Genomic DNA, 21,234 nt, shown 5'->3' with positions numbered 1-21,234 from the left:
CATTTTCAGAAACGTGAGATTTTCCAAGCTGTTAGCGCACAATCTTGTTCGCTTAGGGGTGACGAAGCCCCCTGCCGCGCTGAATACCCTCTTTGACGCTACACTGGAGGGTGGACAAGACAGTACACCCATGGCAAACTGGGCCAGTTCTTGCCAATGATCCAATCTGCTGACCCAGAAGTCCATGGGGTCTGGGATCAGCATTTCTGACGGAGAAAGGGCACAGTCCAGGTACGAGTGAACCTGGTTGTTTAGGTGCTGCACCTGGTGATGGTGAACATCCCTTTGGTGACTACGATGTGTGTCAGGTCGGGGTATTGGATGTAAAAATGTTGTCATCATATTTTCCAAACTGAATTGGCTGCTGCTGCTGCTACTGCTGCTGCCGCCTATTGCAGAGGTAGCTCTGCCAGAGGCGGTGGAACGATGAGACAGTGGGGAGCGGAGAGTGGCCCCCCGGTCAGACATGCTTGCAGCGGGTGTTTGCCGTTTTAAAGCCGTGACAAGCTGGCTGCATAGCTTCTCTCGATAATAAGCCAATTTTGCCTCCCTCTCGGAAGGCGCAAAAAAACTCCCCCATTCTGGCTTTATACCGAGGGTCTAAAAGTGTGGCTATCCAGTACTCATCTCTTTGCTTCATGCTAACAATACGACAGTAACGAAGCATACAGCTCGCCATCCTGGCCAGCGTTTCAGAGGGCGCGGTTGGTTCCATCTCCGCCCCATACTGCCATGGTTGTCCATCATCAAGGTCGTCGTCAGACTCGTCATCACCACCATCACTGTCATGTTGTGCGGCTGCCTCGTCCCCTATCCCTTCCTGTGATTCCATCTCCAAATCCAGCTCCTCTTCAGGTCCTGTTTCCTCATCCTCCTCCTCCTCCTCAACATCCATAGCCAGATGTGATCCTTCCTCCATCCTTTGCTGAATCATCGCTGTGAGCGTTTGCTCCATAATGAATATCAGCGGCATAACATCGTTCATTCCGCTAGCGTCACGGCTCACAAATCGTGTGGCCTCTTCAAAGGGCCTCAAAACGTGACATGCGTCTCTAACCAGCTGCCAGTGCCTGAGCTCGAAATTACACTGGCTCCAAACGCTGCCCGTCTGCTGCATCAGGAAATCATTCACGGCATTCCGCTGTTCGTACAGACGGTCCAACATGTGCAGGGTGGAATTCCAGCGTGTTGGAACGTCGCAAATCAGGCTGTGTTCTGGGAGATTGTTTTGACGCTGCAAGTCCAGGAGGGCGTGCTTAAATGCATACGAACGTCTAAAGCGAACGCAAACCCTCCTGGACATGGCCAGCACACCCTTCAAACCAACATATGACTTTAAGAAGCGTGTTATGACCAGATTGATCACATGTGCCATGCAAGGAGCGTGTGTCAGGTGACCTAGACGCAGTGCAGCCACAACGTTCTTCCCGTTATCAGAGACAACATTGCCCAGTGTGAGTTCCAGAGGAGACAGCCAGCGTGCGATTTCCTCCTTGATGCACAGCAGCAGCTCCTGCCCTGTGTGGCTTTTCTCGCCCAGGCTCAGCAGGTGTAAGACAGCGTTGTGGCGCTTCACCTTGCACCTATGAAAAGAGGAGGGAGGAGGAGTGGAAGATACGCTGTGTCCTGTCGGGGACGGGAAGACCTCCAAGGAGGAAGGCAAGGAGGAGGAGGAGGAGGAGGATGGTAGGCGCCTGGTGTCCGGAGTTGAACCAGAAAGATACAAGCGTGGAGGTGGTAATGCCTGGCATTGCTGCGGTGGTGCATCGGACTGCAAAATATTGACCCAGTGGGCCGTGAAAGACATGTACTGTCCCTGCCCATAGTTGCTGCTCCACGTGTCGACGGTGGCATGTACCCTGCTGCACACGGATAATTGCAAGGACTGGCACACCTTTTCCTCCACATGCTTGTGCAAGGCAGGGACAGCTGTTTTGGAGAAGTAATGTCGGCTAGGTATTCGCCACCTAGGCTGAGCGCACGCCATCAATTGCTTGAAGCCGGCGGAGTCGACCAGGTGGTACGGCAGCGACTGCACCACCAACAACTTAGCCAGGTGTGAATTAAGCCGCACGACAAGTGGATGACTGGGTATATATTGTTGCTTATTGGACAACGATTCCGTAATGGATAACTGACGGGACGTAGGAGGAGCACTAGATGACAGTGATGATGATGATGACAATGACATGGTGGATAAGGCCTGGCTACTACTTAGATGACAGGGACTCGGAGCAGCAGCAGCAGCGGCAGAGGGGTCTTCATTAGATGTACATGATGATGGTGGGGCATGTCGATTGTCCCACATGGCCTTGTGATGTCGTTCCATGTGTTTACGTAGAGCGGTAGTTCCTACATTGCTGCCCTGCCCACACCTTACTTTCTGCTTGCAGATACGGCACTGTGCCATGTTTTCGTCCTCCGGGAAGGTACAGAAAAATTGCCACACGGCAGAGTACCGTAAAGAGGTAGTACCACGTCCACCACCACCACCCGAGCTTGCCCCTTGTCTGGCAGGCTTTTTTCGGGAGCCTACACCAGCATCAGTGTCGCCGTCACCGGCTCCTGAGCTGACCCTACCGCTGCAACGTTTTGCAGATTGACTTCTGCCCCTACCTCGGCTTGGCTGTTTATCACGGCCGGTGCCGCCACTACGACCCTACTCCTCTGACGCCGTCATCACCTCGTCACCTGGTTCCCACGTCCTGTCTAAAACAACATCATCATCATAGCCTTCCTCATCATCCCCGCCACTTCTGTCACTGTGTTGTGAATGTGATGTGACATCATGGCGGGCTCCATGCCCCCCCTCATTACTGCGCCTGCCACCACGGCTACCACCACCAACACCCCCACTACCGCAGCTATGCGTCTCGGACACCGCTTCCACCTCCACCACCGCCGCAACACACTCCGTTGGCTGACTCGCGGAAAACAAATCATCATCACTATGTTGTTCAGTATCTTCCTTCGCACCCGAGGAGATGTCTCTTAGGACTCTCAGGAAAGATGGCTTCCCGCTAGGAAGGGGGAGCGAAGACAAAGATGATGGAATGGAAACGCTAGAAATACCTATATTACTACTGTCACCGTGCCAAGGAACTGTAGAGGATCTGGAATCCAACGAAACATGGCTTGAAGCCAGATCGTCAGAGTCTTCCTGCTGAGATGACCGCGAGCCAGCCAACCAGTCCACAATGGCCGTATTGTCTAAAGTAACCCGCCCACCGGAGGAGATGGACAAGTCTGGCTTGCTGATACTACCAGCAGGCACATGGCAGCTGCTACTAGTGGACCTGGGCACATGTCTTGTGCCACCAATGCTGGTACTGGGTCTGGCACCAACAGATCCAACATTTGGACTGGAAGAGGAGACGGCATGGGTGTTTTTTCCTCTACCCCGTCCTTTCACAACCTTTTTTTTCCCAGACATTTCAGAGCCCCTTCTAAAAGCGTATTCACACACTGACACTGGCAATGAATGAGAATTTCTATCAGCCACGCCGCAGTGCACTCAGGGAATACTGGGCCTTGTAGTACTACTACTACGTCTACTACAAAGGCTGCCTGTATTGCAAGTTGGATGCAACGGGGATGAGCCCCTTATAAAAGCGTATTCACACACTGGCTGAGTAGTGAGTAGTGGATGAGCCCCTTATAAAAGCGTATTCACACACTGGCTGAGTAGTGAGTAGTGGATGAGCCCCTTATAAAAGCGTATTCACACACTGGCTGAGTAGTGAGTAGTGGATGAGCCCCTTATAAAAGCGTATTTACACGCTGGCTGAGTAGTGAGTAGTGGATGAGCCCCTTATAAAAGCGTATTCACACACTGGCTGAGTAGTGAGTAGTGGATGAGCCCTTTCGATTTCTGGATTCCTGCCTTTTAGATTCCTAAAGCTTTCCCTTACTGCACAGAGATGCTCTCCCTACAGCTCCTGTCTGTAAAATGGCCGCTGAGCTCCGTGCATAGACTTTTATTGCAGGCTTGAGCCCGCCCCTATGCTGCCTCCCGATTGGCTGGGAGAGCCGTTTGCAAGGCATTATGGGGTAGCCTGATGTCAGGTGATCTTGTGAAATCCTCCATTTTAGATGTAACATGTGGCAGGCGCCAAAATGTAGCCGGGTTCGGTCAAAACGGGTTCGGCCAAACCTGGTGAAGTTCGGACCGAAATCTCTAATAGGGACAGCAGACAGATTCATTATTAGTACTAGAGGTTAACAGATTTATTGCCAGCAGCCTTATTAATCCCAGCCGTCCGGCAGAATGAGATACGGGCCGAGCCGATACTTGTGTCAAAGTTGGTCCCAGTAACAGATTTATTGTTTGTTGTAAGAATCTGGTAACATTAGTAGCAGTGACAGCAGCTAAGAAAACACTGGCCCTCTCTCCAAGGATTGCGGAAAGCACGTTGCCCAGCAGCAAGCTGGACGCCGAAGAAGCAACACCGCAAGTCCGCTGTTTGATCCACTGCTCGTGCGCTTATACAGCGCTATGAGCAACTGAGCGGATATTCAGCGGTGTTTCTGCCACTCCTGTACGTGCAGGCATCGGCACAAACGGCGTCCGGCAGCGCCGCTACGGGGATGTGTATTCCTGCCGGAGGATCACTCGCCAGCAAGTATAGCACTAAGGTACTCTTTCCCTTCACATTAACATTCCCTGGTCTAAGACCCAATTCAGTCAGCTGCTTCTAGGACGCTATTAGGGGACACACTGCAGTCCACATATCCGGCTCCTCACTGGAAGACCGACGTGATACTGAAGCCCCTACCCCCGTGTATATAGAAGTAGAAGGTCACCTGCTCAGATACACGAGCGGGCACCAGCAGACATCATAGCTGATCTATAGAGGATGTGGCGGCTCTGAGAAGAGCCTTTTTTGTGTTGTGTAAGATGGAGCAGAACAGGAGCGGAATTAACCTCCGAAGCCGTAGAGAGTGCGGCCCTGGCGTTTGAGCGCGTACACCACGTCCATAGCGGTGACGGTCTTCCTCTTAGCGTGCTCGGTGTAGGTGACGGCGTCACGGATGACGTTCTCCAGGAAAACCTTCAGGACGCCGCGAGTCTCTTCATAGATGAGACCGGAGATGCGTTTGACGCCTCCCCTGCGAGCTAGACGGCGGATGGCAGGCTTGGTGATGCCCTGGATGTTATCACGGAGCACCTTCCTGTGCCGCTTGGCACCGCCCTTTCCGAGTCCTTTTCCTCCTTTACCACGACCAGACATCCTGTAAGCTGGAGCTGAAGAGAAATATTATACCGAGAACGGAGGGGCGCGTCTTTATATAGACCTTGGGCGGACCAGAGAGACAACTGTTAAACATGTCACTTCCAGGGCGTTTCTCTCAGCTAATTCACATTACCAATCCCTCCCCCTCCCGTTGATTGGCTTAATTCAGATTTTGAATTGCACGTTCATTTTACAATACCGGCCGCTCTTTTCCCGCTTCTACTTGTACTTTCATATTACCGGCATTATGTCCCTGTTCCTTCATATTACAGCCATTATGTCCCTGTTCCTTCATATTACCGGCATTATGTCCCTATTCCTTCATATTACCGGCATCACGTCCCTATTCCTTCATATTACCGGCATTATGTCCCTGTACCTTCATATTATCGGCATTATGTCCCTGTTCCTTCATATTACTGGCATTATGTCCCTGTTCCTTCATATTTTTGGCATTATGTCCCTGTTCCCTCATCTTACCGGCATTTTGTCCCTTTTCCTTCATCTTACCGGCATTACGTCACTGTTCCTCCATATTACCGGAATTACGTCCCTATTCCTTCATATTACCGGCATTACGTCCCTGTTTCTTAATATTATCGGCATTACGTCCCTGTTCCTTCATATTACCGGCATTATGTCCCTGTTCCTTCATATTACAGGCATTATGTCCCTGTTCCTTCATATTACTGCCATTATGTCCACTGAAGGAGGGTACAGGGACATAATGCCGGTAATATGTCCCTGTTCCCTCATCTTACCGGCATTACGTCCCTGCTCCTTCATATTACCAGCAATATGTCCCTGTTTCTTCATATTACACATCTTACCGCCATCATGTCCCTGTTCCCTCATATTACAGGCATTATGTCCCTGTCCCCTCATCTTACCGGCATTATGTCCCTGTTCCTTCATATTACCGGGATTGTACGATCTACAACCAGCCCCCGACTACATAGTATCTTAAATTATATCTTCCAGTCTCACTGGATTCTTCGAATGCGTCTCAGTAAATGTTACTCTGCAGCAACTTCATGCGTTAGTGGGATGAGGTCAGTCCTAAGTATAGACAACGCACAGTGTTAGTACGAAGTAGAAATAGGTGCATTCTGTTTCCTGTCATTGTATTGCCAGCAGCGCGATTATACCAGCAGTCTGGCAAAGTGACATACAAGACAATGCAAGTCCATACTTATGTGGAACTTGGTGCTGCAAATTGGTAGTTTGTTTTGAAAATCTCGTAACATTTGTAGCAATGAGAGCAGCTTGGAAAACACGGCCCCTCCAACATTGGGTTTTGCTCTTGGAAAATGCCGTATCAGCTGCATCAGTTTGTCCTTTTTCATTCATTGAATTCGTCTCACTAAATGTTGCTCTGCAAGAAACTGCACGCGTTACTGTAATAAAGGGAGTCCTATATAGGGACAGCAGACAGATTCATTATTAGTACTAGAGGTTAACCGATTTATTGCCAGCAGCCTTATTAATCCCAGCCGTCCGGCAGAATGAGATACGGGCCGAGCCGATACTTGTGTCAAAGTTGGTCCCAGTAACAGATTTATTGTTTGTTGTAAGAATCTGGTAACATTAGTAGCAGTGACAGCAGCTAAGAAAACACTGGCCCTCTCTCCAAGGATTGCGGAAAGCACGTTGCCCAGCAGCAAGCTGCACGCCGAAGAAGCAACACCGCAAGTCCGCTGTTTGATCCACTGCTCGGGCGCTTATACAGCGCTATGAGCAACTGAGCGGATATTCAGCGGTGTTTCTGCCACTCCTGTACGTGCAGGCATCGGCACAAACGGCGTCCGGCAGCGCCGCTACGAGGAGGTGTATTCCTGCCGGAGGATCACTCGCCAGCAAGTATAGCACTAAGGTACTCTCCCTTCTGATTAACATTCCCTGGTCCAAGACCGGCTTCAGTCAGCTGCTTCTAGGACGCTATTAGGGGACACACTGCAGTCCACATATCCGGCACCTCACTGGAAGACCGACGTGATACTGAAGCCCCTACCCCCGTGTATATAGAAGTAGAAGGTCACTGCTCAGATACACGAGCGGTCACCAGCAGACATCATAGCTGATCTATAGAGGATGTGGCGGCTCTGAGAAGAGCCTTTGTGTTGTGTAAGATGGAGCTGAGCAGGAGCGGAATTAACCTCCGAAGCCGTAGAGTGCGGCCCTGGCGTTTGAGCGCGTACACCACGTCCATAGCGGTGACGGTCTTCCTCTTAGCGTGCTCGGTGTAGGTGACGGCGTCACGGATGACGTTCTCCAGGAAAACCTTCAGGACGCCGCGAGTCTCTTCATAGATGAGACCGGAGATGCGTTTGACGCCTCCCCTGCGAGCTAGACGGCGAATTGCAGGCTTGGTGATGCCCTGGATGTTATCACGGAGCACCTTCCTGTGCCGCTTAGCACCGCCCTTTCCGAGTCCTTTTCCACGACCAGACATCCTGTAAGCTGGAGCTGAAGAGAAATATTATACCGACAACCGCGGGGTGCGTGTTTATATAGACCTTGGGTGGACCAGAGAGAGAACTGTTATTCATGTCACTATCGGGGCGTTTCTTTCAGTAAATTCACATTACCAATCCCTCCCCCTCCCGTTGATTGGCTTAACTCAGATTTTGAATTTCACGTTCATTTTACAATACCGGCCGCTCTTTTCCCGTTTATAGCGCGACTGCTGTGTATTCGCTATCTGCCCCAAATCTAAAGAGTAATGTTAAAGGCAATGTGTTGCCAGAAAAACATGTTTGTTTTTTTTAAATTAAACATTTAGTGTGTAGGTGATTAAACATTGTTCAAATTTTTTTTATTTTTTTCACGAGTCAGGAAATATTATAAATTAATTCTAATTTATAATATTTCCCATTGCTGGTCACTAGATGGAGCTATTCCCAAAATTCCCTACCCCCGTGTATATAGAAGTAGAAGGTCGCTGCTCAGATGATACACGAGCGGTCACCAGCAGACATCATAGCTGATCTATAGATGATGTGGCCGCTCTTTTCCCGTTTATAGCGCGACTGCTGTGTAATCGCTATCTGCCCCAAATCTAAAGAGTAATGTTAAGGGAAACAAGGAACAAGCGTGACGTCTTGGATTAGCATGGCGGCTGCTCGTCATCTGCCGTCAGGTTCAGGATTTGTGTGCCCGCAGATCACCCCTCCGGCCACCAGCACCACAACGGTTTTATAGAATGAATAGGGAGGAGAGGACTCGGGCAGTGTTAATAGGTTTAGATCTCTGATTTACAACGGTGACCAGGACTACACCCGATGATCATGACCTCACAGAATAAGAGTAGAATTCCCCTGCGCTTGTGTTCACACCGGGCGGAGGATACCTGCTCCCCCACCCTACACGCTGCGCCTGGTTTGCCTTTACAAGGAGTAGGGAACAAGGACTCCGCACACACTGGTCAGCGGTGGATCATTAGCCGCACATAACGGCGTCATTCCTCGCAGCAGCAGCGAAGGTTATTATAGGAAGAGCGATGTGCGGTCATCAGTGAGGAGTGAATGGTTATCACTGCGATACAGCCGGAGAGGGAGGTGATGAATACAGCGCAGACACCCGGCATAACACATGACAGGACTGCTGAAAGGGCCGGATAACGTGAGTGCTAGAGACGGGGACTGGTTATAGTGTAAATGGCGCTAACTAAGCACTGAAAGGGTTAACATGGCACCTCCACATATTAATAGCAGAGCACCGAGAAGCCAGCGGGAGAGTCGCGGTAGAATTAACGGAGGAAAAGGATTCAGCTCGTTTGAGGGAGGATTTGGTGGCTCTGAAAAGAGCCTTTGTGTTGTAGTCGTTGCCGGGTTCAGACCTAAGCCCTCTCCCCACGAATCCTGCGGGCCAGTTGAATGTCTTTGGGCATGATGGTGACCCTCTTGGCGTGGATGGCGCACAGGTTGGTATCCTCAAACAGTCCGACCAGATAAGCCTCGCTGGCCTCCTGCAGAGCCATGACTGCTGAGCTCTGGAAGCGCAGATCGGTCTTGAAGTCCTGAGCGATCTCTCGCACCAGGCGCTGGAAGGGCAGCTTACGGATAAGAAGCTCGGTGGACTTCTGGTAGCGGCGGATTTCACGGAGAGCGACTGTGCCCGGGCGGTAACGATGAGGCTTCTTCACTCCGCCGGTAGCGGGAGCGCTCTTCCGTGCAGCTTTAGTAGCCAGCTGCTTGCGGGGCGCTTTCCCGCCGGTGGATTTACGCGCAGTCTGCTTTGTTCTGGCCATAGCTCTCCAACAACGTGCACACTTGTAGACTGATACGAGGAGAGGAAAGAGCAGAGTATTTATACACTTGAGGGTGTCCTCATTGGTCCATGAAAGGCACACCCCTACATTCTATTGGCTTCTTCATAAAAAAAATATGCGACCGACAAAGCAAATGTGATATTTGCGACCAATCACCGTTCCGAAGAGGCGGACACCGGTTTACATGACGTTCACACGCAGCTTTTACAGCAGGGGGCGTTAATGAGATCATTTCTCCAGCTCTCTGCGAAATAGTTATCATCAGTAACAGCTCACTGTATTTCCATGTCCGCAGATCACGTACACAGCGTTATATAAGAGACTACTTCCCCATCATCCGCCGCTGCAGTGGTTTTATAGATTACACAAAGGGACAATCCCCCACCCCATCCTTACACAGGACACTGTGCCCCGCATCCAGAGGCAGCGTATAAGGGTCACCATCCACCACGTGTAATGAGGAGCAGGGGACATTGTGCTCTATTTACACCGGAGAGAGTGTAATCCATCGGCCTCCTTCACGTGGATCCTGTGCTGTAAGCTACAAGTCTATTGCTGCCCCGGTCCTTATTCACACATTACACCTGGTGGACTGTGACCTGATAAACTCTGCCTGGATGTTACACCATAGTGACGGGACGGACACTGTGGAGGTCCGGATACAGCAACTATGGCGTCCAGCGCAGATGACCAGAAATGACACTTGTCATAGAGTAACAGGGACATGAAGCTCCTCCGTGCACACGCGATGATAGCGCCTCCTTTATCTCAGGATCGCGCTGCTGTCTGTACCGGAGGAAACAGCGGCCAGTGATCATACAGCTCTGCTGGGGAGAAGGTGGTGGCTCTGAAAAGAGCCTTTGTGGGACAAGTAGCGGGCGGCTCTCGGTTATTTCTTCGTCACGGTCTTCCTGGACTTAGACGCCTTCTTAGCCGGACTCTTGGCAGATTTCTTAGCCGGACTCTTGGCAGCTTTCTTAGCCGGACTCTTGGCAGCTTTCTTAGCCGGACTCTTGGCAGCTTTCTTAGCCGGACTCTTGGCAGCTTTGGGCTTGGCCGCCTTCTTTGCTGGGCTCTTTGTTATTTTCTTGGGGGCAGGTTTTGGCTTCTTGGGGCTCTTCGCCACCTTCTTGGCAGCGGCAGGCCTCTTGGCCTTTGTCAGGCTCTTGGCCGGAGTCTTCTTCGGGGATTTGGCAGCAGCCGCGGGCTTCTTCTTGACCGCTTTGTCCTTAGTCTCCTGCTGCTTCTTGTTCAGCTTGAAGGAGCCGGAGGCGCCGCTGCCTTTCACCTGGAGCAGGGTTTCCTTGGTCACCAGAGTCTTGAGCGCCATCTTCAGGCGGCTGTTGTTCTTGTCTACATCGTATCCTCCAGCAGCCAGAGCCTTCTTCAGGGCGGCCAGAGACACCCCACTGCGCTCTTTGGAGGCGGACACGGCTTTCACGATGAGCTCGGACACGCTGGGACCGGAGGGTTTTTTGGTTTTCTTGGCGCCCCCTGCTGCAGGTTTTTTCGGCTGCTTCTTGGATTTGGCGGCAGGCTCGGTGGGAGGGACAGCGGCGGCTGGTGCGGTCTCTGCCATCGTATAACACGGGAATCCACTAAAACAATTATTCTGCGAGGGAAAAACACTGAGAACAGAGATGGGGGCGCCTCTTATATGTACAGCGGCTGCTTGGTGATTTGCTGCGATTGTCCTGAGCGTCTATTGGCTGACACTGATCACATGTCCTTCCTTTCCTCATCTGACAGGAGTGAAGCTCCGCTCTCCCCTTGTGCTTCCCTGCCCGGGATAAGAGCCCTTTCCGACTAGAAGCGGCCGGGCGAGCGGGCTCTCTACGTGACTTCCCCCTCCCTAACATTCCCCCTACTCATTTCTAGCCTTCACTGGCAGAGATGCTGGGAAGGAGCCGGGTGGAGGCCCCGGGATCTCTGCCATAGTCCTGCCGATCTGAACATCGCTGTGATCGGACAAGATAAATGTGTTTGCGGGAGCTCGTGCCCTCTATTCCCGGCACTTGTCACTATCACAGGGTTCTTTACCACAATGTCTAACGTGCGGGAAGCTGATTGTCCGATGCGGGGGCGACCTGGAGCTGCAGAGAGCCCAGAAGGGTAACCCGGCACAGACAAGATGTCGGAGTGTCTTCCGCCTGTCTTACTGTAACTTGGCACAGAGGAGACACCAGAAACTGCTCCACCTGTGTTACAATAACCCAGCACAGAGGAAACACCAGAGATTGCTCTACTTATGTTACAATAAGTCGTCACAGGCAAGACAACAGAGTCTGCTCCACCTGTATTACAATTTCCCAGCACAGAAAGACACAAGTCTGCTCCTCCTTTACTAAACTAACCTGACGCAGGCCAGACCCCAAAACCTGCTCCTCCAGCAGTACATTACCCGGACACAGACAGGACACTAGAGACTTCTCCACCTGTATAACTATAACCTAGCACAGAGGAGGGAACAGACACTGTGTGTTCCTCTCGTACTACATTAAGCCGGCAAAAGACAAGACACCGTAGTATTGTCCCTGTCCCCTCATATTACGGCCATTATGTCCCCTGCAGGAGGCTACAGGGACACAATGCCGGTAATATGTCCCTGTTCCCTCATCTTTGAGGCATTATGTCCCTGTTCCTTCATATTACCTGCTTTATGTCCCTGTTCCCTCATCTACCAGGCATTATGCCCCTGTTCCCTCATATTACAGGCATTATGTCCCTGTTCCTTCAAATTACAGGCTTTATGTCCCTGTTCCTTCATATTACCGTCTTTATGTCCCTGTTCCCTCATCTACCAGGCATTATGCCCCTGTTCCCTCATATTACAGGCATTATGTCCCTGTTCCTTCATATTACAGGCATTATGTCCCTGATCCTTCATAATACAGGCTTCATGTCCCTGTTCCTTCATATTACAGGCTTTATGTCCCTGTTCCCTCATATTACAGGCATTATGTCCCTGATCCTTCATATTACAGGCTTCATGTCCCTGTTCCTTCATATTACCGGCTTTATGCCCCTGTTCCCTCATATTACAGGCATTATGTCCCTGTTCCCTCATCTTACAGGCATGATGTCCCTGTTCCTTCATAATACCGGCATTATGTCCCTGTTCCTTCATAATACCGGCATTATGTCCCTGTTCACTCATAGTACCGGCATAATGTCCCTGTTCCCTCATATTACTGGCATTATGTCCCCTGTAGGAGGGTACAGGGACATAATGCCGGTAATATGTCCCTGTTTCCTCATCTTACAGGCATTATGTCCCTGTTCCTTCATATTAACAGCTTTATGTCCCTGCTTCCTCATTTTACAGACATTATGTCCCTGTTCCCTCATCTTACTGCCATTATCTCCCTGTTCCTTCTAATTACCGGCATTATTTCCCTGTTCCTTCATATTACCGGCATTATGTCCCTGTTCCTTCATATTACCGGCATTATGTCCCTGTTCCTTCATATTACAGGCATTTTGTCCCTGTTCCTTCATATTACCGGCATTATGTCCTTGTTCTTTCATGTTACCGGTATTATGTCCTTGTTCCTTCATATTACAGGCATTATGTCCCTGTTCCCTCATCTGAACCGGCATTATGTGCCTGTTACTTTATCTTACCGGAATTATATCTCTATTCCTTCATAATATTGGCATTACGTCCCGGGTTCCTTCATATTACCAGCATTACGTCCCTGTTTCTTCATATTACCGACATTACGTCCCGCCTCCTTCATATTATCGGCATTACGTCCCTGTTCCCTCATCTTACCGGCATTTTGTCCCTGCTTCCTCATCTTACCGGCATTATGTCCCTGTCCCCTCATATTACTGGCATTATGTCCAGTGTAGGAGGGCACAGGGACATAATGCCGGTAATATGTCCCTGTTCCCTCTTCTTCGAGGCATTATGTCCCTGTTACTTCATATTACTGGCATTACGTCCCTGTTCCCTCATCTTACCGGCATTTTGTCCCTGTTCCCTCATCTTACCGGCATTATGTCCCTGTTCCTTCATCTTACCGACATTATGTCCTTGTACTTTCATATTACCGGCATTATGTCCCTGTTCCCTCATTTTACCGGCATTACCTCCCTGTTCCTTCATATAACAGGCATTACGTCCCTGATCCTTCATATTACAGGCTTCATGTCCCTGTTTGTTCATATTACAGGCATTATGTCAATGTCCTCTCATATTACCGGCATAATGTCCCTGTCCCCTCATATTACTGGCATTATGTCCAGTGTAGGAGGGCACAGGGACATAATGCCGGTAATATGTCCCTGTTCCTTCATCTTCGAGCATTATGTCCCTGTTCCTTCATATTATTGGCGTTACGTCCCTGTTCCTTCATATTAGCAGCATTATATCTCTGTTCCTTCATATTACAGGCATTATGTCCCTGTTCCTTCATATTACCGGCATTATGTCCCTATTCCTTCATATTACAGGCTTTATGTCCCTTTTCCCTCATATTACAGGCATTATGCCATATGTAGGAGGGAAAATGGACATAATGCCGGTAATATGAAGGTACAGGGACAAAATGCCTGTAATATGAAGGAACAGGGACATAAAGCCGGTTATATGAAGGAACAGGGATATAATGCTGTAAGATGAGAAAACAGGGACATGTCCCTGTTCCTTCATATTACCGGCTTTAAGTCCCTGTTCCCTCATATTACCAACATTATGTCCCTGTTCCTTCATATTACAGGCATTTTGTCCCTGTTACTTCATCTTACCGACATTATGTCCCTGTTCCCTCATCTGAACCGAAATTATGTGCCTGTTCTTTCATCTTACCGGCATTATGTCCCTGTTCCTTCATATTATCGGCATTACGTCCCTGTTACTTCGACCGGCATTACGTCCCGGTTTCTTCATATTATCGGCATTACGTCACTGTTCCCTCATCTTACCGGCATTATGTCCCTGTTCCCTCATCTTACCGGCATTATGTCCCTGTTCCTTCATCTTACCGACATCATGCCGGTAATATGAAAGTACAAGGACATAATGTCCCTGTTCCCTCATCTTACCGGCATTATACCCCTGTTCCTTCATATTATCGGCATTACCTCCCTGTTCCTTCATATAACAGCCATTATGTCCCTGTTCCTTCATATTAAAAGGCATTATGTCCCTGTTCCTTCATATTACAGGCATTATGTCCCTGTTCCTTCATATTACAGGTATTATGTCCCTGTTCCATCATATTACCGGCATTATGTCCCTGTTCCTTCATATTACAGGCATTATCTCCCTGTTCCCTCATCTTACAGGCATGATGTCCCTGTTCCTTCATAATAACGGCATTATGTCCCTGTTCCCTCATATTACCGGCATAATGTCCCTGTTCCCTCATATTCCTGGCATTATATCCCCTCTAGGAGGGTACTGGGACATAATGCCGGTAATATAATGTCTGTAATATGAGGGAACAGGGACATAAACCCTGTAATATGAAGGGACAGGGCTATAATGCCTGTAAGATGAGGAAACAGGGACATGTCCCTGTTCCTTCATATTACCGGCTTTATGTCCCTGTTCCCTCATATTACAGACATTATGTCCCTGTTCCCTCATATTACCGGCATTACGTCCCTGCTCCTTCATATTACCGGAATTACGTCCCTATTTCTTCAAATTACCGGCATTACGTCCTTGTTACTTCATATTACAGGCATTATGTCCTTGTTCCTTCATATTACCGGCATTATGTCCTTGTTCCCTCATCTTAACGGCATTTTGTCCCTATTCACTCATCTTAAGGGCATTATGTCCCTGTTCCTTCCTTTTACCGGCATTATGTCCCTGTTCCTACTTATTACCGGCATTATGTCCCTGTTCCCTCCTATTACCGCATTATGTCCCCATTCTATTACAGCGTGTAGAAGAAACCAGAGACTGCTCCTCCAATAACCAGGCAATTACAATAACGACTAAACACACTAGTGTTTGCGGCTACAATAACCTTGCACCAAAAAAAAGAAACAACAAAGTTTGTATTACAATAACCCAGAACAGACTAGCAACTATAGTCTGCTCCCCCTGTAATACAATAACCCAGAACAGACTAGCAACTATAGTCTACTTCACCTGTATTACAATAACCCCGCACAGACAAGAAGCTATAGTCTGCTCCACCTGTAATACAATAACCCGGCACAGACAAGAAGCTATAGTCTGCTCCCCCTGTAATACAATAACCCGGAACAGACTAGCAACTATAGTCTACTTCACCTGCAATACAATTACCCGGCACAGACAAGAAGCTATAGTCTGCTCCACCTGTATTATAATAATCCGGAAAAGACAAGCAACTATAGTTTGATTCACAGGTAATACAATAAACCCGCACAGAATAGACACCAGAGTCTACTTCACCTGTATAAATAAAACCCAGCACATACGTATTGATGTATTACAGATGGAACAGATTCTAGTGTACTGTAACAGACAAGACATTAGAGTACGCTCCACCTGTATTACAAGAAACCAAGTCCCAGCACATACAGTACAGGACAGGGACAGCCGGAATCAGAGAGACGGTCAGTAGCCAGGGACAGCCAAGTGCAGAGAGACGGTCAGGAAACAGGGACAGCCGAGTGCAGAGAGACGGTCAGTAGCCAGGGACAGCCGAGTGCAGAGAGACGGTCAGGAGACAGGGACTGCCGAGTGCAGAGAGACGGTCAGGAGCCAGGGACAGCCGAGTGCAGAGAGACGGTCAGTAGCCAAGTACAGCCAAGTGCAGAGAGACTATCAGGAGTCAGGGACAGTCGAGTATAGAGACACGGTCAGGAGCCTGGGACAGCCAAGTGCAGAGAAACGGTCAGGAGTCCGGGACAGCCGAGTGCAGAGAGACGTTCAGGAGTCAGGGACAGCCGAGTGCAGAGAGACGGTCAGGAGCCAGGGACAGCCAAGTATAGAGAGATGGTCAGGAGTCAGGGACAGCCGAGTATAGAGAGTCTGTCAGGAGTCAGGGAAAGCCGAGTATAGAGAGACGATCAGGAGCCAGGGACAGTCGAGTGCAGAGAGACGGTCAGGAGTCAGGGACAGCCGAGTGCAGAGAGACGGTCAGGAGCCAGGGACAGCCAAATGCAGAGAGACGGTCAGGAGACAGGGATAGCCGACTGCAGAGAGACTGTCAGGAGTCAGGGACGGCCGAGTATAGAGAGACGGTCAGGAGCCTGGGACAGCCAAGTGCAGAGAAACGGTCAGGAGTCCGGGACAGCCGAGTATAGAGAGACGATCAGGAGTCAGGGACAGCCGAGTATAGACAGACGGTCAGGAGCCTGGGACAGCCAAGTGCAGAGAAACGGTCAGGAGTCCGGGACAGCCGAGTGCAGAGAGACGGTCAGGAGCCAGGGACAGCCAAGTATAGAGAGATGGTCAGGAGTCAGGGACAGCCGAGTATAGAGAGACTGTCAGGAGTCAGGGAAAGCCGAGTATAGAGAGACGATCAGGAGCCAGGGACAGTCGAGTGCAGAGAGACCGTCAGGAGACAGGGACAGCCGTGTGCAGAGAGACGGTCAGCAGACAGGGACAGCCGGAAACAGAGAGACGGTCAGAAGCCAGGGACAGCCGAGTGCAGAGAGACGGTCAGCAGACAGGGACAGCCGGAAACAGAGAGACGGTCAGAAGCCAGGGACAGCCGAGTGCAGAGAGACGGTCAGGAGCCAGGGACAGCCAAGTATAGAGAGATGGTCAGGAGTCAGGGACAGACGAGTATAGAGAGACTGTCAGGAGTCAGGGAAAGCCGAGTATAGAGAGACGATCAGGAGCCAGGGACAGTCGAGTGCAGAGAGACGGTCAGGAGCCAGGGACAGCCGAGGGCAAAGAGTGGGTTAGGAGACAGGAACAGCCAAGTGCAGAGAGACGGACATGAGTCAGGGACAGCCGATTGCCAAGAGGCGGTCAGGAGACAGGGACACGGCATAATGTCCCTGTTCCCTCATATTACCGGCATTATGTCCCTGTTCCCTCATCTTACAGGCATTATGTCCCTGTTCCTTCATATTACAGGCATTATGTCCGTGTCCCTTCATATTACCGGCATTATGTCCCTGTTCCCTCATCTTACCGGCATTAAGTCTTTGTTCCCTCATCTTACAGGCATTATAACCCTATTCCTTCATATTACCGGCATTACGTCCCTGTTCCTTCATATTATCGGCATTACGTCCCTGTTCCTTCATATTACAGGCATTATGTCCCTGTTCCCTCATCTTACAGGCATTATGTCCCTGTTCCTTCATATTACCGGCATTATGTCCTTGTTCCTTCATCTTACAGGCATTATGTCCCTGTTCCTTTATATTACAGGCATTTTGTACCTGTTCCTTCTTATTACAGGCATTATGTCCCTGTTCCTTCATATTACCGGCATTATGTCCCTGTTCCCTCATCTTACAGGCATTATGTCCCTGTCCCTTCATATTACCGGCATTATGTCCCTGCTCCCTCATCTTACCGGAATTACGTCCGTATTCCTTCATATTACCGGCATTATGTCGCTGTTCCTTCATCTTACAGCCATTATGTCCCTGTTCCTTAATATTACAGGCATTTTGTACCTGTTCCTTCTTATTACAGGCATTTTGTACCTGTTCCTTCTTATTACAGGCAGTGATCTTCTACTTCTATATACACGGAGGTAGGGGCTTCAGTATCACGTCGGTATTCCAGTGAGGAGCCGGATATGTGGACTGCAGTGTGTCCCCTAATAGCGTCCTAGAAGCAGCTGACTGAATTGGGTCTTAGACCAGGGAATGTTAATCTGAAGGGAAAGAGGATCACTCGCCAGCAAGTATAGCAGTAAGGTACTCAGGCAGCAAAACACATCCTCGTAGCGGCGCCGTCGGACGCCGTTTGTGCCGATGCCTGCACGTACAGGAGTGGCAGAAACTCACCGCTGAATATCCGCTCAGTTGCTCATAGCGCTGTATAAGCGCCCGAGCAGTGGATCAGACAGCTGACTTGCGGTGTTGCTTCTTCGGCGTCCAGCTTGCTGCTGGGCAACGTGCTTTCCGCAATCCTTGGAGAGAGGGACAGTGTTTTCTTAGCTGCTGTCACTGCTACTAATGTTACCAGATTCTTACAACAAACAATAAATCTGTTACTGGGACCAACTTTGACACAAGTATCGGCTCGGCCCGTATCTCATTCTGCCGGACGGCTGGGATTAATAAGGCTGCTGGCAATAAATCTGTTAACCTCTAGTACTAATAATGAATCTGTCTGCTGTCCCTATATAGGACTCACTTTATTACAGTAACGCGTGCAGTTTCTTGCAGAGCAACATTTAGTGAGACACATTCAATGAATGAAAAAGAACAAAACTGATGCAGCTGATACGGCATTTTACAAGAGCAAAACCCAATGTTGGAGGGGCCGTGTTTTCCAAGCTGCTCTCATTGCTACAAATGTTACGAGATTTTCAAAACAAACTACCAATTTGTAGCACCAAGTTCCACATAAGTATGGACTTGCATTGTCTTGTATCTCACTTTGCCAGACTGCTGGTATAATCGAGCTGCTGGCAATACAATGACAGGAAACAGAATGCACCTATTTCTACTTCGTACTAACACTGTGCGTTGTCTATACTTAGGACTCACCTCATCCCACTAACGCATGAAGTTGCTGCAGAGTAACATTTACTGAGACGCATTCAGAGAATGAAAAGGACAAATTGATGCAGCTCTATTCAGAAGTAACATCTAATATCAGAGCTCCAATAGTGCGGTACTTGAGGGAGACGAACATTACAGCCCAGTTTGTCCCCTTTATGCCCCCACTTTTGATATTTGATTTATGTACCTTTCCCTTTTATTCCCCTTCATCTACGATAAGTCACAATGCTGAATGGGATTTGTTCATTAAATGGGGTGTTCTCTACTTAGGGACCGTTCACCCCTTCCCTGTTAGGTAGAATATACCTCTAAGCTCGTTGTTTTATTGATCGATATTTTTTCTTAATTCAAGAGATCCTTTGATCCGTGCGCTTCTCGCCCTTCTCTTCCCCTCTCTTTTTCATTTGTTCACATTTAGTTGGTGGTGTACACCAGGGCAGAATTAGAAGCAATAAGAGTCCTTGAGAGGAATGGTTTGTTACCCTAATAGCGTCTCCTGTATATATAAAGCATTGCCGCAGACCCCTCGTAGGACTTCTCCTTTGTAGTTTAGGAACTGCTCTTATCCGTACATGGCGCGGGGATGGAATCTTCGTCTAAACACCTGGGATGATGGTGGTTATACTTCAGGGGGACCGAATTGTGACAAAGCTCTTGAGACTGGAAGATAGAATTTAAGACACTATGTAGTCGGGGGCGAGTTGTAGATCATGAACACGAATCACTGGAGTAGTTGTACTATTAATGTGTTCTATACAGTATAGTTAGTGCATCAATGAGGACAGCGCCATCATCTACCCGAGGCAGCAGTTAACTACTGCACCGCTCACCAGCTCCTGGGATTGGAGAGATTTAAAGCCACCAATAGAGAACAGACTCGTGGAAACCACCAATTAGCTGCACTGGGAGTGGCTAATGACGATTCCACAGGTCACATGACTTGCTCTTCCAGTAGAACAGTGGTCAGGCAGCGTTGCTCATTTGCATAGCCCGTGTATAAATACAGCGGCGGTGAGAGGGTAAAGCATTCCATTATCTCAGTTGTGAGCAGATCGCAGTGTGTTATCATGCCTGAGCCCGCTAAGTCTGCCCCGGCGCCCAAGAAGGGCTCCAAGAAAGCCGTGACCAAGACACAGAAGAAGGACGGCAAGAAGCGAAGAAAGAGCAGGAAGGAGAGCTACGCCATTTACGTGTACAAGGTGCTCAAGCAGGTCCACCCTGACACCGGCATCTCGTCCAAGGCCATGGGCATCATGAACTCCTTCGTCAATGACATCTTCGAGCGCATCGCAGGGGAAGCTTCCCGCCTGGCTCACTACAACAAGCGCTCCACCATCACCTCCCGGGAGATCCAGACTGCCGTGCGCCTGCTGCTGCCTGGAGAGCTAGCCAAGCACGCCGTGTCCGAGGGCACCAAGGCCGTCACCAAGTACACCAGCGCCAAGTAATGTGCCCCGTCCCTGCAGTAAGAACACAAAGGCTCTTCTAAGAGCCACCCACCTTGTCTACAACAGAGCTGTGCCTGCTATTGTCTGGCCTCCCGCTAGTCCCCCTGTTCTATGTGCGGCCGCTCTCGTGTCGGTGCAGATGCTGCTTCATACATTATGTGGCTGCCGGACAGGGAGGGACAATGCCGCGTGTGAGGAAGCCGGGACACTGATCCTGCGGGCATATGACCCGTCCCAATATCACACTGTCCAGAAGAAACGGAACATTTCTACGCTAGGAGACGGAAGGAAGCATGGGACATCTGTAAATAACAATGATGAGGGTAGTAGTCAGATTTATAACAGATGCCAGGGAGACTGCTTGTCGACGATAGAGAACAAGCAATCACACTGGCGAGGACTGGATAAAGGGTGGTTATTGTAATACAAGTGGAGCAGACTCTGGTGTCTCGTCTGTGCCGGGTATTGTAATACAGGAGGAGCAGACTCTGGTGTCTCCTCTGCCGGGTATTGTAATACAAGTGGAGCAGACTCTGGTGTCTCCTCTGTACCGGGTATTGTAATACAGGAGGAGTAGACTCTGGTGTCTCCTCTGTGCCGGGTATTGGAATACAGGCGGAGCAGACTCTGGTGTCTC

General features: G+C 49.6%; 3 protein-coding genes across 3 annotated transcripts; 1 reads left to right on the top strand and 2 right to left on the bottom strand.

Annotated features, from left to right (window-relative positions):
• Window positions 1-9,072: 9,072 nt before the first annotated feature.
• Window positions 9,073-9,483, bottom strand: LOC142663364 (histone H3). The gene has a single exon (XM_075841971.1). The coding sequence runs from the start codon at window positions 9,481-9,483 to the stop codon at window positions 9,073-9,075; it is 411 nt and encodes a 136-aa protein (XP_075698086.1).
• An 890-nt stretch (window positions 9,484-10,373) lies between these two features.
• Window positions 10,374-11,111, bottom strand: LOC142663356 (histone H1.5-like). The gene has a single exon (XM_075841962.1). The coding sequence runs from the start codon at window positions 11,081-11,083 to the stop codon at window positions 10,394-10,396; it is 690 nt and encodes a 229-aa protein (XP_075698077.1). The 5' UTR covers window positions 11,084-11,111; the 3' UTR covers window positions 10,374-10,393.
• Window positions 11,112-20,216: 9,105 nt separating this feature from the next.
• Window positions 20,217-20,597, top strand: LOC142663029 (histone H2B 1.1). Its single transcript, XM_075841325.1, has one exon. The coding sequence runs from the start codon at window positions 20,217-20,219 to the stop codon at window positions 20,595-20,597; it is 381 nt and encodes a 126-aa protein (XP_075697440.1).
• The last annotated feature ends 637 nt before the right edge of the window (window positions 20,598-21,234 follow it).

Source organism: Rhinoderma darwinii, chromosome 11 (assembly GCF_050947455.1).
Source record: "Rhinoderma darwinii isolate aRhiDar2 chromosome 11, aRhiDar2.hap1, whole genome shotgun sequence".
NCBI lineage: Eukaryota > Metazoa > Chordata > Amphibia > Anura > Rhinodermatidae > Rhinoderma > Rhinoderma darwinii.
This window is presented reverse-complemented; position numbering and strand designations above follow the sequence as displayed.

What these genes read in the sequence shown, in the direction of transcription:
- LOC142663364 (XM_075841971.1), bottom strand. Translation starts at nt 9,483, where the DNA reads ATGGCCAGAACAAAGCAGACTGCGCGTAAATCCACCGGCGGGAAAGCG.
- LOC142663356 (XM_075841962.1), bottom strand. Translation starts at nt 11,083, where the DNA reads ATGGCAGAGACCGCACCAGCCGCCGCTGTCCCTCCCACCGAGCCTGCC.
- LOC142663029 (XM_075841325.1), top strand. Translation starts at nt 20,217, where the DNA reads ATGCCTGAGCCCGCTAAGTCTGCCCCGGCGCCCAAGAAGGGCTCCAAG.